General features: G+C 41.8%; 1 protein-coding gene across 2 annotated transcripts; it reads right to left on the bottom strand.

Annotated features, from left to right (window-relative positions):
- Nucleotides 1–488: 488 nt before the first annotated feature.
- Nucleotides 489–17,901, bottom strand: LOC123041563 (uncharacterized). 2 transcript variants are annotated; one of them, XR_006418560.1, is made up of 16 exons: nucleotides 17,662–17,901; nucleotides 16,833–16,922; nucleotides 16,037–16,126; nucleotides 14,955–15,637; nucleotides 14,713–14,874; nucleotides 14,529–14,624; nucleotides 14,281–14,430; nucleotides 14,140–14,190; nucleotides 13,748–13,852; nucleotides 13,413–13,662; nucleotides 13,111–13,294; nucleotides 12,413–12,511; nucleotides 12,205–12,336; nucleotides 11,989–12,092; nucleotides 1,236–1,308; nucleotides 489–736 (listed from the first exon to the last, which is right to left on the bottom strand). XR_006418560.1 is itself a non-coding variant. In XM_044464158.1 (11 exons), exons 1-11 carry the CDS (start codon nucleotides 17,672–17,674, stop codon nucleotides 13,110–13,112), a joined length of 1,875 nt encoding a protein of 624 aa, XP_044320093.1. In that variant the 5' UTR covers nucleotides 17,675–17,901; the 3' UTR covers nucleotides 12,658–13,109. The 2 variants fall into 2 exon arrangements, 1 of the variants encoding a protein (XP_044320093.1); XM_044464158.1 differs by lacking the exons at nucleotides 489–736; nucleotides 1,236–1,308; nucleotides 11,989–12,092; nucleotides 12,205–12,336; nucleotides 12,413–12,511 and having other exon boundaries at nucleotides 12,658–13,294.
- Nucleotides 17,902–18,264: the final 363 nt, after the last annotated feature.

Raw genomic sequence — 18,264 nt, 5'->3', positions numbered from 1 at the left:
AGATGCATGAAGAAAGTATAATGACGAGTACTCACTTGGAATTCTAATCACATCATTATTGAAAGCACAAGAATGCATTTTCAGCAATCATGTTGCGTTTTCATCGCATGCTAAGGCATTGTGTAAATGAATGACCAATCAATGGTTAGAACCAAAGGACGATCAGTACCTAAGTATTAACATTGTATATCATTTCTACTAGTTATTAAATTTGAAAGATAAAAAGTATAACTTTGAAACCTGGAAAAAGCTAAAAACCAGCTAAAATTAGACATTGTCAACTTTTTATATTTGCAATGACAAAACAAGGATTCACTTAGTATGCATGTGATGCCAACATAGATAGTATGTAGTGCACGAATATATAGTTTCGCGTTTAGCAACACAAAAAGATACACTTACTATGGGCAATGATTGCAAGACAAAAACTATGTAGTTCATGAAGAGTACCATATCCAGAAAAAGAAGATTTCCAACATAGACGCTATGTAGCTCGTGGTAGCAAAAAGTTTAAACATCTAGTACCGTGAATCTACTACCATATGATTACAGATGTAATTGTTTGAAGACATGAAAATACATGTTTTGTTCCAATCAGTTACACATTGAAAACTGTTTGCGTATGCATCTTGCGGAAAAGTCAATTTGGTATTGGCAGATCTCCTTCTTTCAGCTTGTTCAAAGTGCTTTTGAATAACTTGAATGCATAAATCATTCTGTACTTCGGAATGTTGCCCTGTTTATAAACACAATATAGGCACATTATGAGAAATAGAAGACTAAAACTTGAGAAAACATCTAAAGTAGTTCAGAAGAAAATTACTAACTGGTTATAGGAGGTGCAGAGATAGTAAACAGTAGAAAAACAACTAACTAATCAAATGGCCATAACAAAACCTAAAACATTCTTGGTAAAAGAAGGATAGATATAAACAAAGTCACACTTCAGAAAAAAGAATATAGCATGATGGAATGTGCATAGACAAGTGCTAGTTTTTTTTAAAAAAAGACCATATGATTAGGCCTAGTATTTAGTCTTGGAACATAGCAAAGTACCCCAGGAACTGTGGCACATTCAAACAAAATCAAAAGAAAAGGCCATTCCTAGAAAAGCTAAAAACAGGCAGCAAATGTATCGAGCTTCCAAAACATGAAAATGAGCTACTTCACTAATTTGTTTTGGATACAGGTTTGCACATACAAAAAAAATAAGGCAAATAGTTTTCAAGTTATACCTCATTGAAACTCTTCATAGCTTTGCCTTCAAAATTTTCCATGTATAAAGGCAGATAGTGGCCTGAGTCATGCCTACATAAAGAATAGAAAAACACAGGAAAAAAATGAGAATGAGTATTGGTGTGTTATTGTCAACATTGATGAAGTGTGTTGGGTGTGAAGGAAATTTTGTTGGAAATATGCCCTAGAGGCAATAATAAAAGTATTATTATATTTCAATGTTCATGATAAATGTCTTTTATTCATGCTATAACTGTATTATCCGGAAATCATAATACACGTGTGAATACTTAGACCACAATATGTCCTTGGTGAGCCTCTAGTTGACCAGCTCGTTGTGATCAACAGATAGTCATGGTTTCCTGACTATGGACATTGGATGTCGTTGATAACGGGATCACATCATTAGGAGAATGATGTGATGGACAAGACCCAATCCTAAGCATAGCATAAAAGATCGTGTAGTTCGTTTTGCTAGAGCTTTGCCAATGTCAAGTATCTCTTCCTTAGACCATGAGATCGTGTAACTCCCGGATACCGTAAGAGTGCCTTGGGTGTATCAAACGTCACAACGTAACTGGGTGACTATAAAGGTGCATTACAGGTATCTCCGAAAGTAGCTGTTGGGTTGACACGGATCGAGACTGGGATTTGTCACTCCGTATGACGGAGAGGTATCACTGGGCCCACTCGGTAATGCATCATCATTATGAGCTCAATGTGACCAAGGTGTTGGACACAGGATCATGCATTGCGGTACAAGTAAAGTGACTTGCCGGTAACAAGACTGAACAAGGTATTGGGATACCGACGATCGAGTCTCGGGCAAGTAACGTACCGATTGACAAAGGGAATTGTATGCAGGGTTTGATCGAATCCTCGACATAGTGGTTCATCCGATGACAACATCGAGGAGCATGTGGGAGCCATCATGGGTATCCAGATCCCGCTGTTGGTTATTGGCCTGAGAGCGTCTCGGTCATGTCTGCATGTCTCCCGAACCCGTAGGGTCTACACACTTAAGGTTCGGTGACGCTAGGGTTATTAGGAAGACTAGTATGTGACTACCGAATGTTGTTCGGAGTCCCGGATGGGATCCTGGACGTCACGAGGAGATCCGGAAGGGTCCGGAGGTAAAGATTTATATATGGGAAGTTGTCAAACGGACACCGGGAAGATTCGGGGTCATACCGGTATTGTACCGGGGCCACCGGAAGGGTTCCGGGGGTCCACCAGGAGGGGCCACCCCTCCCGGGGGGCCACATGGGCTGCGTGGGGCAGGGAGCCAGCCCCTGGTGGGCTGGCCGCACCCCCCCCCCTTGGGCCCATGCGCCTAGGGTTGAGGGGGAACCCTAGAGGGGGCGCCCCCCTTGACTTGGGGGGCAAGCCACCCTCTCCCCCTCTCCCCTTGGCCGCCGCACCCCCCCCCTAGATGGGTTCTAGGGGGCCGGCCCCCTTCTCCCTTCCCCCTATAAATAGAGGGGTGAGGGGAGGGCAGCCGCACCATCCTCCAAGGCGCAGCCCTCCCCTCCCCAACACCTCTCCTCCTCCATTGTGTGCTCGGCGAAGCCTTGTCGGAGTACTGCCTCTCCACCATCACCACGCCGTCGTGCTGCCGGTGGAGCTGTCTTCCTCAACCTCTCCTTCCCCCTTGCTGGATCAAGAAGGAGGAGACGTCTCCCGTCCCGTACGTGTGTTGAACGCGGAGGTGCTGTCCGTTCAGCACTTGGTCATCGGTGATTCGAATCACGTCGAGTACGACTACATCATCACCTTGCAAGCTTCCGCACGCGATCTACAAGTGGTATGTAGATGCAAACTCTCTCCCTTGACTCGTTGCTTAGATGAACTCATAGATGGATCTTGGTGAAACCGTAGGAAAAATTTTAATTTTCTGCAACGTTCCCCAATAGTGGCATCATGAGCTAGGTCTATGTGTAGTTATCTAATGCACGAGTAGAACACAATTTGTTGTGGGCGTGGATTTTGTCATCTTACTTGCCTCTACTAGTCTTTTCTTGCTCAACGGTATTGTGGGATGAAGCGGCCCGGACCAACCTTACACGTACGCTTACGTGAGACCGGTTCCACTGACTGACATGCACTAGTTGCATAAGGTGGCTGGCGGGTGTCTGTCTCTCCCACTTTAGTTGGAGCGGAATCGATGAACAGGGCCCTTATGAAGGGTAAATAGAAGTTGACAAAATCACGTTGTGGTGATTCGTAGGTAAGAAAACGTTCTTGCTAGAACCCAATTGCAGCCACGTAAAAGATGCAACAACAATTAGAGGACGTCTAACTTGTTTTTGCAGCGATTGATCATGTGATGTGATATGGCCAGAAGTTGTGATGAATGATGAATTGTGATGTATGAGATCATGTTCTTTGTAATAGGATTCACGACTTGCATGTCGATGAGTATGACAACCGGCAGGAGCCATAGGAGTTGTCATTATTTTTTGTATGACCTGCGTGTCATTGAATAACGCCATGTAAACTACTTTACTTTATTGCTAAACGTTAGTCATAGAAGTAGAAGTAGTCGTTGGCGTGACAACTTCATGAGGACACGATGATGGAGATCATGATGATGGAGATCATGGTGTCAAGCCGGTGACAAGATGATCATGGAGCCCCGAAGATGAAGATCAATGGAGCTATATGATATTGGCCATATCATGTCACAACCATATAATTGCATGTGATGTTTATTATGTTTATGCATCTTGTTTACTTAGGACGAAGGTAGTAAATAAGATGATCCCTTACAAAATTTCAAGAAGTGTTCTCCCCTAACTGTGCACCGTTGCTACAGTTCGTCGCTTCTAAGCACCACGTGATGATCGGGTGTGATGGATTCTTACGTTCACATACAACGGGTGTAAGACAGTTTTACACAGCGAAAACACTTAGGGTTAACTTGACGAGCCTAGCATGTGCAGACATGGCCTCGGAACACGGAGACCGAAAGGTCGAACACGAGTCGTATGGAAGATACGATCAACATGAGAATGTTCACCGACGATGACTAGTCCGTCTCACGTGATGATCGGACACGGGCTAGTCGACTCGGATCGTGTAACACTTAGATGACTAGAGGGATGTCTAATCTAAGTGGGAGTTCATAATTTGATTAGAACTTTATTATCATGAACTTAGTCTAAAAACCTTTGCAAATATGTCTTGTAGATCAATGGCCAACGCTAATGTCAACATGAACTTCAACGTGTTCCTAGAGAAAACCAAGCTGAAAGATGATGGCAGCAACTATACGGACTGGGTCCGGAACCTAAGGATCATCCTCATAGCTGCCAGGAAACAATATGTCCTAGAAGGACCGCTAGGTGACGCTCCCGTCCCCGAGAACCAAGACATTATGAATGCTTGGCAAGCTCGCGCTGATGATTACTCCCTCGTTCAGTGCGGCATGCTTTACAGCTTAGAACCGGGGCTCCAAAAGCGTTTTGAGCACCACGGAGCATATGAGATGTTCGAAGAGCTGAAACTAGTTTTTCAAGCTCATGCCCGGGTCGAGAGATATGATGTCTCCGACAAGTTCTATAGTTGTAAGATGGAGGAAAACAGTTCTGTCAGTGAGCACATCCTAAAGATGTCTGGGTTGCACAACCGTATGACCCAGCTGAACATTAACCTCCCAGATGAGGTGGTCATTGACAGAATCCTCCAGTCGCTCCCACCAAGCTACAAGAGCTTTGTGATGAACTACAACATGCAGGGGATGGAAAAGACCATTCCTGAAGTGTTCTCGATGCTGAAGTCAGCAGAGGTTGAAATCAAGAAAGAACATCAAGTGTTGATGGTCAATAAGACCACTAAGTTCAAGAAGGGCAAGGGTAAGAAGAACTTCAAGAAGGACGGCAAAGATGTTGCCGCGCCTGGTAAACCAGTTACCGGGAAGAAGTCAAAGAATGGACCCAAGCCTGAGACTGAGTGCTTTTATTGCAAGGGGAAGGGTCACTGGAAGCGGAACTGCCCCAAATACTTAGCGGATAAGAAGGCCGGCAACACCAAAGGTATATTTGATATACATGTGATTGATGTGTACCTTACCAGTACTCGTAGTAACTCCTGGGTATTTGATACCGGTGCCGTTGCTCATATTTGTAACTCACAGGAGGAGCTGCGGAATAAACGGAGACTGGCGAAGGACGAGGTGACGATGCGCGTCGGGAATGGTTCCAGAGTCGATGTGATCGCCGTCGGCACGCTGCCTCTACATTTACCTACGGGATTAGTTTTGAACCTTAATAATTGTTATTTAGTGCCAAGTTTGAGCATGAACATTGTATCTGGATCTCGTTTAATACGAGATGGCTACTCATTTAAGTCTGAGAATAATGGTTGTTCGATTTATATGAGAGATATGTTTTATGGTCATGCTCCGATGGTCAATGGTTTATTCTTACTGAATCTCGAGCGTAATATTACACATGTTCATAGTGTGGATGCCAAAAGATTTAAAGTTGATAACGATAGTCCCACATACTTGTGGCACTGCCGCCTTGGTCACATTGGTGTCAAGCGCATGAAGAAGCTCCATGCCGATGGACTTTTGGAGTCTCTTGATTATGAATCATTTGACACATGCGAACCATGCCTTTTGGGCAAGATGACCAAGACTCCGTTCTCCGGAACAATAGAGCGAGCAACCAACTTGTTGGAAATCATACATACCGATGTGTGTGGTCCAATGAGCGTTGAGGCTCGCGGAGGATATCGTTATGTTCTCACTCTCACTGATGACTTAAGTAGATATGGGTATGTCTGCTTAATGAAACACAAGTCTGAGACCTTTGAAAAGTTCAAGGAATTTCAGAATGAGGTGGAGAATCAACGTGACCGAAAGATAAAGTTCCTACGATCAGATCGTGGAGGAGAATATTTAAGTCACGAATTTGGCACACACTTAAGGAAATGTGGAATCGTTTCACAACTCACGCCGCCTGGAACACCTCAACGAAACGGTGTGTCCGAACGTCGTAATCGCACTCTATTGGATATGGTGCGGTCTATGATGTCTCTTACCGATTTACCGCTATCATTTTGGGGATACGCTCTAGAGACAGCTACATTCACTTTAAATAGGGCACCGTCTAAATCCGTTGAGACGACACCGTATGAATTATGGTTTGGAAAGAAACCTAAGCTGTCGTTTCTAAAAGTTTGGGGATGCGATGCTTATGTCAAGAAACTCCAACCTGAAAAGCTCGAACCCAAGTCGGAAAAATGCGTCTTCATAGGATACCCTAAGGAAACTGTCGGGTATACCTTCTACTTAAGATCCAAAGGCAAGATCTTTGTTGCCAAGAACGGATGCTTTCTGGAAAAAGAGTTTCTCTCGAAAGAAGTAGGTGGGAGGAAAGTAGAACTCGATGAAGTACTACCTCTTGAGCGGGAAAGTGGCGCAGCGCAGAAAACCGTTCCTGTGATGCCCACTCCAACTAAAGAGGAAAACAATGATGATGATCAAGGTACTTCGGATCAAGTTACTACTGAACTTCGTAGGTCTACAAGGACACGTTCCGCACCAGAGTGGTACGGCAACCCTGTCCTGGAAATCATGTTGTTAGACAACGGTGAACCTTCGAACTATGAAGAAGCGATGGCGGGCCCAGATTCCAACAAATGGCTTGAAGCCATGAAATCCGAGATAGAATCCATGTATGAAAACAAAGTATGGACTTTGACAGACTTGCCCGATGATCGGCGAGTGATAGAAAACAAATGGATCTTTAAGAAGAAGACGGACGCGGATGGTAATGTCACCATCTATAAAGCTCGACTTGTCGCTAAGGGTTATCGACAAGTTCAAGGGATTGACTACGACGAGACATTCTCTCCCGTAGCGAAGCTGAAGTCCGTCCGAATCATGTTAGCAATTGCCGCATACTATGATTATGAGATATGGCAGATGGACGTCAAAACGGCATTCCTTAACGGGCATCTTAAGGAAGAGCTGTATATGATGCAGCCGGAAGGTTTTGTCGATCCTAAGAACGCTAACAAAGTGTGCAAGCTCCAGCGATCCATTTATGGGCTGGTGCAAGCATCTCGGAGTTGGAATATTCGCTTTGATGAGATGATCAAAGCGTTTGGGTTTATGCAGACTTATGGAGAAGCCTGCGTTTACAAGAAAGTGAGTGGGAGCTCTGTAGCATTTCTCATATTATATGTAGATGACATACTCTTGATGGGAAATAATATAGAATTTCTGGACAGCATTAAGGCCTACTTGAATAAGTGTTTTTCAATGAAGGACCTTGGAGAAGCTGCTTATATATTAGGCATCAAGATCTATAGAGATAGATCGAGACGCCTCATAGGTCTTTCACAAAGCACATACCTTGACAAGATTTTGAAGAAATTCAAAATGGATCAATCCAAGAAGGGGTTCTTGCCTATGTTACAAAGTGTGAGACTGAGCTCGGCTCAGTCACCGACCACGGCAAAAGATAAAGAAGAGATGAGTGTCATCCCCTATGCTTCAGCCATAGGATCTATTATGTATGCCATGCTGTGTACCAGACCCGATGTAAACCTTGCCGTAAGTTTGGTAGCAAGATACCAAAGTAATCCCGGCAAGGAACACTGGACATCGGTCAAGAATATCCTGAAGTACCTGAAAAGGACGAAGGACATGTTTCTCGTTTATGGAGGAGACGAAGAGCTCGTCGTAAAGGGTTACGTCGACGCTAGCTTCGACTCAGATCTGGATGACTCTAAGTCACAAACCGGATATGTGTATATGTTGAATGGTGGAGCAGTAAGCTGGTGCAGCTGCAAGCAGAGCGTCGTGGCGGGATCTACATGTGAAGCGGAGTACATGGCAGCCTCGGAGGCAGCGCATGAAGCGATTTGGGTGAAGGAGTTCATCATCGACCTAGGAGTCATACCCAATGCGTCGGGGCCGATCAAACTCTTCTGTGACAACACTGGAGCTATTGCCCTTGCCAAGGAGCCCAGATTTCACAAGAAGACCAGGCACATCAAGCGTCGTTTCAACTCCATCCGTGAAAATGTTCAAGATGGAGACATAGAGATTTGCAAAGTGCACACGGATCTGAATGTCGCAGATCCGCTGACTAAACCTCTCTCGCGTGCAAAACATGATCAACACCAGAACTCTATGGGTGTTCGATTCATCACAATGTAACTAGATTGGTGACTCTAGTGCAAGTGGGAGACTGTTGGAAATATGCCCTAGAGGCAATAATAAAAGTATTATTATATTTCAATGTTCATGATAAATGTCTTTTATTCATGTTATAACTGTATTATCCGGAAATCATAATACACGTGTGAATACTTAGACCACAATATGTCCCTGGTGAGCCTCTAGTTGACCAGCTCGTTGTGATCAACAGATAGTCATGGTTTCCTGACTATGGACATTGGATGTCGTTGATAACGGGATCACATCATTAGGAGAATGATGTGATGGACAAGACCCAATCCTAAGCATAGCATAAAAGATCGTGTAGTTCGTTTTGCTAGAGCTTTGCCAATGTCAAGTATCTCTTCCTTAGACCATGAGATCGTGTAACTCCCGGATACCGTAAGAGTGCCTTGGGTGTATCAAACGTCACAACGTAACTGGGTGACTATAAAGGTGCATTACAGGTATCTCCGAAAGTAGCTGTTGGGTTGACACGGATCGAGACTGGGATTTGTCACTCCGTATGACGGAGAGGTATCACTGGGCCCACTCGGTAATGCATCATCATTATGAGCTCAATGTGACCAAGGTGTTGGACACGGGATCATGCATTGCGGTACGAGTAAAGTGACTTGCCGGTAACGAGACTGAACAAGGTATTGGGATACCGGCGATCGAGTCTCGGGCAAGTAACATACCGATTGACAAAGGGAATTGTATGCAGGGTTTGATCGAATCCTCGACATAGTGGTTCATCCGATGACAACATTGAGGAGCATGTGGGAGCCATCATGGGTATCCAGATCCCGCTGTTGGTTATTGGCCTGAGAGCGTCTCGGTCATGTCTGCATGTCTCCCGAACCCGTAGGGTCTACACACTTAAGGTTCGGTGACGCTAGGGTTATTAGGAAGACTAGTATGTGACTACCGAATATTGTTCGGAGTCCCGGATGGGATCCTGGACGTCACGAGGAGATCCGGAAGGGTCCGGAGGTAAAGATTTATATATGGGAAGTTGTCAAACGGACACCGGGAAGATTCAGGGTCATACCGGTATTGTACCGGGGCCACCGGAAGGGTTCCGGGGGTCCACCGGGAGGGGCCACCCCTCCCGGGGGGCCACATGGGCTGCGTGGGGCAGGGAGCCAGCCCCTGGTGGGCTGGCCGCACCCCCCTCCCTTGGGCCCATGCGCCTAGGGTTGAGGGGGAACCCTAGAGGGGGCGCCCCCCTTGACTTGGGGGGCAAGCCACCCTCTCCCCCTCTCCCCTTGGCCGCCGCACCCCCCCCCCTAGATGGGTTCTAGGGGGCCGGCCCCCTTCTCCCTTCCCCCTATAAATAGAGGGGTGAGGGGAGGGCAGCCGCACCATCCTCCAAGGCGCAGCCCTCCCCTCCCCAACACCTCTCCTCCTCCGTTGTGTGCTCGGCGAAGCCCTGTCGGAGTACTGCCTCTCCACCATCACCACGCCGTCGTGCTGCCGGTGGAGCTGTCTTCCTCAACCTCTCCTTCCCCCTTGCTGGATCAAGAAGGAGGAGACGTCTCCCGTCCCGTACGTGTGTTGAACACGGAGGTGCTGTCCGTTCAGCACTTGGTCATCGGTGATTCGAATCACGTCGAGTACGACTACATCATCACCTTGCAAGCTTCCGCACGCGATCTACAAGTGGTATGTAGATGCAAACTCTCTCCCTTGACTCGTTGCTTAGATGAACTCATAGATGGATCTTGGTGAAACCGTAGGAAAATTTTTAATTTTCTGCAACGTTCCCCAACAAATTTGGGTTCGATCTACTTTGGGATGTCACTGCCAGTAGAAATCTGAATCTGGTTTGCTTGCAGTTTCAGGTGGTGTTGCTACTACTATTAGTTTTTCTTTCTTCCGGCATCAACCGATGGATGTGCAATTCAGCCTTGGAATATAAAGCCTCGCAAGAAAAAGGCTTGATGTGCCAGTCTTGGAGTAGTTTGGGATAACTGACAGAGGGAGTTTGTAAAATTTAACTGAATTTTACTTTACGAGACAGGCTGTATAATTTTCAGCTCTATATTTTTAGATTGTAGAGTTGGAGGTAAATAGGAAGTTAGAGTTATGGAGACAAACCTTGGAATCGAAAGGGTTTAGGCTTAGTAGAACTAAAACCGAGTACATGATGTGCGGTTTCAGTACTACTAGCTGTGAGGAGGAGGAGGTTAGCCTTGATGGCCAGGTGGTACCTCGGAAGGACACCTTTCGGTATTTGGGGTCAATGTTGCAGGAGGGTGGGGGTATTGATGAAGATGTGAACCATCGAATCAAAGCCAGATGGATGAAGTGGCGCCAAGCTTCTGGCATTCTCTGTGACAAGAGAGTGCCACAAAAGCTAAAAGGCAAGTTCTACAGGACGGCGGTTCGACCCGCAATGTTGTATGGCGCGGAGTGTTGGCCGACTAAAAGGCGACATGTTCAACAGTTAGGTGTGGCGGAGATGCGTATGTTGAGATGGATGTGTGGCCACACGAGGAAGGATCGAGTCCGGAATGATGATATACGAGATAGAGTTGGGGTAGCACCAATTGAGGAGAAGCTTGTCCAACATCGTTTGAGATGGTTTGGGCATATTCAGCGCAGGCCTCCAGAAGCTCCAGTGCATAGCGGACGGCTAAACCGTGCGGAGAATGTCAAGAGAGGGCGGGGTCGACCGATTTTGACATGGGAGGAGTCCGTTAAGAGAGACCTGAAGGATTGGAGTATCGACAAAGAGCTAGCTATGGACAGGGGTGCATGGAAGCTTGCTATCCATGTGCCAGAGGCATGAGTTGGTTGCGAGATCTTATGGGTTTCACCTCTAGCCTACCCCAACTTGCTTGGGACTAAAGGCTTTGTTGTTGTTGTTGTTGTTGTTAGAGTTGGAGGTCAGATTCAGCTCCACAATTTAATTGAATTTTATTGAGAGAAGTCATAAACTCCCTCTACATTGGCCATTCCTTAAAGAAACATGACGCAGCAAAATTCAGAAAAGGACATCCTCAAGCCCTTGTGGATTATTCTTCTTTTCTAGTCTAAATAACTCACTGAATTTTCATTCTTATTCATACTGTCAAAAAATGAGAGTTGGGAGTAGTTGTTGTTGACTGAAAGTTATGCCCCCAATGGCAACATTGACAGGAGTACTAAAAGTAGAAGAACATTACTATATTGCCAAAATTATTTTTGACAGTGGTTGTTGTTAACTAAAGGTTAGGGATGGAATTAGAATTAGAGAGAACAACCACACATTGAAACAACAATGGGCATAGAGTATGCTTTGATGTCCAATGTTCAACTACTGTTAGCTTGAGGTGAACATACAATATGCTTAACTGTATAACTGTAAATTTGCCTAAAATATATGCTTGAAATGAACATACTGTACGATTAGCAGAAAGATAGTGTTTCAAAAATAAAATCTATGGTAAACAAATCACATCAACATTTCGAGTACAAGTAGGTAGAAAAATAGTACAGTGGTGGAGGGAAAGTATGGAGAAATATGTTGAATAAACTTGCAGTTGAAAATTGAATAAATATGCAAACAAAAAGAAGAAAAATGAACTTACAAGAGACAGTTTGTTGGGTAAGGGCCTACTGGTTGAAGCTTGAAAGAGAATATGTTCTTGAATGGCTTTTTACTCAGCTTGCAAAGCATGTTGTAGTTGGAGAGCTGTTTATTATAGGTATAAACACAGTCAGACACTTTACTTCAGATGTGGTACAGTAGGAAAAAAATTGTTTCCGTTGAAATCAAAGGGTTTTATGTCTTGATAATTACTTACCAAGTTATAGACAAGTTCTTGTTGGGTAGTATCCAGAATAGTACCACATGGATCAAAAAAGTGAGATTTCTCAAACAGAGAGTTGATGGAAAGTAGAACCCAGTGATTTGATTTTATGGTAGGGAAGTATAACTGTTCAGCAAGAGGAAAAGCAGAATGAGTATTAAAAAAAGAATAGATCTTTTGAATAAGTTGATATTTTTCTTACAAAGTCTTGTTTCCAGATGCTTTCTTCTGAATTAATCCTGTCAAATTCTCGTATGCAACTAATAGGATCAAATGACTCAGGAGGAACCAACAATTTATTCTGTGAACAAAAATGACAAAATTAATAAAAAATCTCAGTTTCAATGAAAGAAAAAAGAAAAAAATAGTAAAAAATATAAGCAAATAGGAAGTTTAGAACAAAAACTCACAATAAAGTACGAAGTGAAACATTATTTCTTGATATAAGGCTTTACTTTAGATGACATCTTTGATTCATAGTTAAGAACTTGAATAAAAGAATTCATCACTTCATCTCCAATCTCACCCCTCGCTTTAAATGAATTAAAGTAATTGTCATAGCTTACAGGGAAACCCTCAATATCAACAAAAAGAGTGATGCACAGAATAAAGAAGGAGAACTACTATTAATTAGAGAAAATGGATCAAAGAAATACATATTAACAATAAATTAAAAACATATGCAACACTACTATGGCCAAAACAGAAAAATTTAAAACATTCTTTTTGGTCTAAAATTATATGAACTACAAAGTTTTACATCCGAACTAACTTTTGTTGAACCAGAAAAATGCTGGTATTTCATAATTATTTTCCTAGGTAGATATCTAAACTAAAAAAGTTCTCATAAATTAATTAAATAATTAATAATAAAATAACTAAAGGACTAAGAGAATTAACTATTCTTGAAAGATAGGCTTCCTCAAATATTTGGAGAAGAAAATGTCCACTTCTTGAGATATTTTCAGTTTCTTTGGTGCATCAGGAGATTGAAGTTTAGCTGCTCTTTTTTTCCTGTTCTTCTTTTCAATTGTATTAGGTCTTGTACTTGGTCCAGCTTCTGCATTATTCAATGAAGAATAGCCTGCAAAACACACAAATTCAAAATAAGTTTCAACATAAAATAATGGAATGTTGCTCAGAATCATATTACAAAAAATGAAACCCATGGAAAATTTAAAAAATATTGTTGGAATTATAACCTAGTTGGACAGAAAACTCCATGTTCATTGGAATTCCTTCACTTGTATCACAGTGAGAGGCTGGTATCACTTCGTTAGTCGCGGCAGCAGGAGTGGTAGGAGAATCATCATCAATAAGAATTGGAGTTCCTTGAAAACGCTTGACTCTTTCATTTCCAGAGGCAGAACTGATGAGTATAAAACTTCTTTTTGCATTAACTTCAGTGGAAAATTTGATATCATCTGCTTTAGCTGATAGAAAAACTACTTCCTGATGAGAAAGAAAAATCAAATGTTGTTGTAAGTTCAATAAAAATTATGATTATGGAAAGAAATTTGAATGACTTGAAGCAGACCTTAGGTTGTGAAGTAGTTTCTTGGTGGACAGAGTTGGTGTTCACATTTGAAGTATGAGCTGGGAATATTGGTGTTTTGTACACCGAATTCAGGACAAAAATGTTCTGGACATAATGAAACACACAGAATTCAGAATATCAATAAACTACCCAAAAGAACAAAAAAGCTACATGCAAGATTCATCTCAAAAAATAAAGCTTCTTTGTAAGTTTGATAGCAAAAAAATTCACTATTGTAACCGCTATTCGTCATGATCAGTCGTAAAAAAAGTGAATGATATTATCAAACTACCAACAAATCTGCAGTAAATCCTTAACAGTCAATAAATACACTATTTATCCACTTAATCTATAATATATAGTCCACCTGTCTTGAATACAAAACAAAATACCTCAAATTTTGGTCCGATTGGCTCCGGCTTAAGGACATCACTGGAGGGAACCTGGATTACAGAAATTGATAGTAAACAGGACACTACTATCAAGAGAACACTTAGATGTGAACTAAAAAAAGACACAACACAAAAAAATACCTCTGTTTTCAAATGTGGCTCTGGTTTTGGTTTTAAATCTGCTTCAACTTTTGCAGTGGAACTGGGAATTTCTGAAATGGTATGAGGACTTTTTGAATCAATTGACGTGTTCTCATGTAGAGCTTCAGGAACACTATTTGCATTGTTGACCTACAAATGACATGACAAAAAAAAGCTATATAAAGATAAAAAAATACAAGGAAGAATAAACCAAATTGAAAATGATATAATCTACTCATAAAAATTACCTCCACATAAGGAGTTGAGTTAATCACACCATCAGCGTCGGGAGCATTGTTAATAGGCCCGACATTGTAATATGGGGTATGTGATATGTCTCGCAGCTACAAATTGCAGTTGAGCACATGATGAAAATAAATACCAAAATAAAGAAGATAAGTCAAGAAGGTATATACAGTATACGATACTTACTGGTAAAACACCAAAAAATTTCCTAGACTCATAATTCCTATCAACCAATGCAAGATACTTGAAATCTTCTGTCTTAACATGACATATCCGTGGAAGAGAATAATCCACAGTAGACTGATGATTATCAATAAAATCGAAATCAACAAAATCCAGATAAATGATCTGCCATTTAAAAAATAATAAGGTCAGTAAAAATATAAAGGGAATACAAAGAAAATAGGGCAAGTGATGATTGAACTTACTCCCCAAATAGGAAGACATCCCCCAATATATGAAGACTTGTTCATTTCCTCAACACTTGGTCTGTTCATGATCATTTCTAAGTGACGCTCTGACTCCTCACGCATGAAATCCAGTGCCAATTGCGCAAAGTCGAGAGAAGGAATAGCAGAAACATCTCTTAGAGAGTACAAGAACTTGGTGTTGCCAAAACAATATGATGCAGGGCACAAAATAGATGATAGAAAATAAAATGTGAAGCTCCTAATAAAACCATCTTCTGTCTCATCACTAAGCATCACCTCCTCTATTTTATTAATTAGCATTTTGTTCCGATGATCAATATACTTGTTCCTCAACTGTGTAACCTCTGCTTTCACTTGGGGATCATCGCTACTGAATACAAAAGGCTTGGTGCCACCAGGGAAATCGAAAATTTTGTCGACCATATCTTTAGTAATCTTGATAACTTTATTCTTATGCTTGAAACAGGGCTCTTTAGTTCCAAACATGTGTTGATCTATCCATTCAAGCAGATTCATGGGGATTTTAAGTTTCTTTGGCATATGAAGTAGAGCTTCCATTTTGTACTTTCTCACATGGCCTAACTGAATGTCACTAAACTGCTTCACAGTTTTTTCCCAACGCTTGAAAGACAGTCTGGTAATGTAAGTAGACTTGCATAACTTGTGAGGGAATACCCGAGCTACGAAAAGAAAATAACAACAACTGATAAGACGGTGCAAATACTAGAGATTAAAAAAAAATATGGAATTTGAAATAAGCATAATCTGGAAGAATAAAACAAAAAACACTGCAGAACCACCAAAACAAGCAGATACATTGAACTATATATGAACAATGATTTCAAGAAAAATATCAGAAGAAAACATGTAACTATCAAAGAAGGAAAAAATGATTTGCACATAAATAAATAAAAAACATAGACTAAGCATTCACAGGACAAATTTACAAACGAATAGATAAACATCTGGTAACACCAAAAACATGACACACATATTGTTTTTCCAACAATATAATGTACTTGCAAACTATACCAAATTTGAAAACTACAAAACTGAATGGAGAAAAACTAACATACCACCTGAGTCATTGCGGAGACCTCGTGGCGGATATTCAGTTGGTTCCTCACCTTCTGGTTCATCAACTTGGGCAACCCCACCTCCTTCTTGGGCTGGAAAATACAGATTGAAAAACAACTATCAACAAATGAGCACTACTTATGAATCTATAATATTGCAGATAATATAGAAAAGCATAACATACTAAAGGGATTGCACAAGAAAGCTCAGAAAAACTAGAATATTCTACAAATTCAAGTTCTAGTTGAAAAACAAAAACATTAAAGCTAGAACAAATCTACATGTGTAATAAGTATAGCTGATTCCAAGTTCTAGATTCACTGTATTTATGTGAATGTTTTGAGCGGGTATCTATATCTTTTTTTATTTGCTATTATTGAAGAACTAACATGTGTAAAAAATAGTTGAAGTAGGACAACATATTTACTAAGGGGGAATTTGCCAAGAAACAATGGCATACTAAATGGCTCAAGATGAAGTTAACTAGCTAAAAATATGATGTAAACACACTTATAGCACTTTAAAAAAGCGTTTAGATAAAAAATATTAGTTGAACAAGGACTGAATATGAGAAGGAAACATGTTACTGTCAGAGAAGGAAAGTATGTGATCTACAAATAAATAAATAAATAGACGCAGACTAAACATTCACGGGACAACTTAAAAAGGAATAGGAAAACCTCTGGTAAGACCAAAAACGTCACACACAAAATGTTTTTCCCAGCAAATTGACCTACTTTCGAACTATACAAAATTCGAAAGCTACAAAAACTGAATGGAGAATAACTAATATAGCACCTGAGTCATTGCGGAGACCTTGAGGGGGATATTCAGTTTGTTCCTCCCCTTCTGGATCAACAACTTGGGCAACCCCACCTCCTTCTTGTCCTGAAAAATACAGATTTAACAACAACTATTAACAATGAGCACTACTTATGAATCTATAATAATTGCAAATAATAAAGAAAACCATAATATACTAAACAGATTAGACAAAGAAAGTATAGAAATACTAAGAAGAAACAACTACTTAACGATCTACACAAATCTGTGAAGATCCCTGTATTCCAAATCCATTTATTGTGTATCAAAATAGACACTGTCAAACTAGATTCAAGTGACTTCCAATCTCACATGTATCACACTGACTTGGACAGAAAATTTTCTTTAAATGTGAAAAAAAATCCTTTAGTCAAATCTGGTATTATAAAATCCTTCTATACGAAATCCCCTCATAACTTGAAAACTTTAGTACTATAAAAACATTATATTATTATACAAGAACCCTTTCTGGAACAATCAAACATCATAACTTGACTAAACAAAATCACGCTAAGTAGCAGAACCCCTAGTTATTGTTACGCAGATGGCAGAGGGACACGCACCAACACACGGGAGATGCCATCCGTCACATGAGATGGATTTACACGCATGAACAGGATACATTTATACACAAGCAAAACAGGAGATCTAAAAAAGGAGGCAAAATTTTCTACCCCAAACCATAGGTACCAACACACGGTTAGATCCACGCTTAAACAAACAGCAACACAAACAATGAGCGCCATGAAAAACACAAACCCTAACCGAAGAACTGAGGGGAATTAGGGTTAGAAGAAGAACGAACCAGAGGAATCCATCACGAGACGGACGAAGAAGAACACAGAAGAAGCAGTCAGATTACGGTTCGTCGATCCGCCTGATTCGCCTAAGATTCGCCTAAGATTCAAAATCAGTCTTGGGGGAAGAAGAGAAGTCGTCGGGGGAGAAGCAGAGGAGGAAACAGAAGAAACGGGGGAGAAGCAGAGGAGGAAATCAGTCGTCGGGGGAAAGGGGAGACCAGGACGACCACAGGACGGACGGGGGCGAAGCAGATTCTAAACAGGCCGGCCCGCCCTAGAACCGCTGCAGGCGCCGGTTTGCGGAATGAACTAAAACCGGCGCCTGCAGCGCTAAATAGGAAATCCCTCTGTCAGGTCCGTTCGTGCCAATCGAAGCCAACCAAACGAGTACCAATCCAGCCCACCTTTTCTTTAGCATTGATCGGCCCACCTCGGCTAACCAAAAATCTGACCACCAACACATAACGGCGCGGCCAACCGAGCCAACCTTTGTCGTTGGTTAAATAGATCGATTCAGATAGTAATAGTCCCACCTCGTTGTCTGACATCCAATCCACACAATTTATATACACTTTTGTGTTTCTTGGGTGTCAGGAAGCCGTGTCAGA

This window comes from Triticum aestivum, chromosome 2B, assembly GCF_018294505.1.
Source record: "Triticum aestivum cultivar Chinese Spring chromosome 2B, IWGSC CS RefSeq v2.1, whole genome shotgun sequence".
Taxonomy (NCBI): domain Eukaryota; kingdom Viridiplantae; phylum Streptophyta; class Magnoliopsida; order Poales; family Poaceae; genus Triticum; species Triticum aestivum.
The sequence above is the reverse complement of the archived record's forward strand: the minus strand, read 5'-3'. Positions and strand labels throughout refer to the sequence as shown.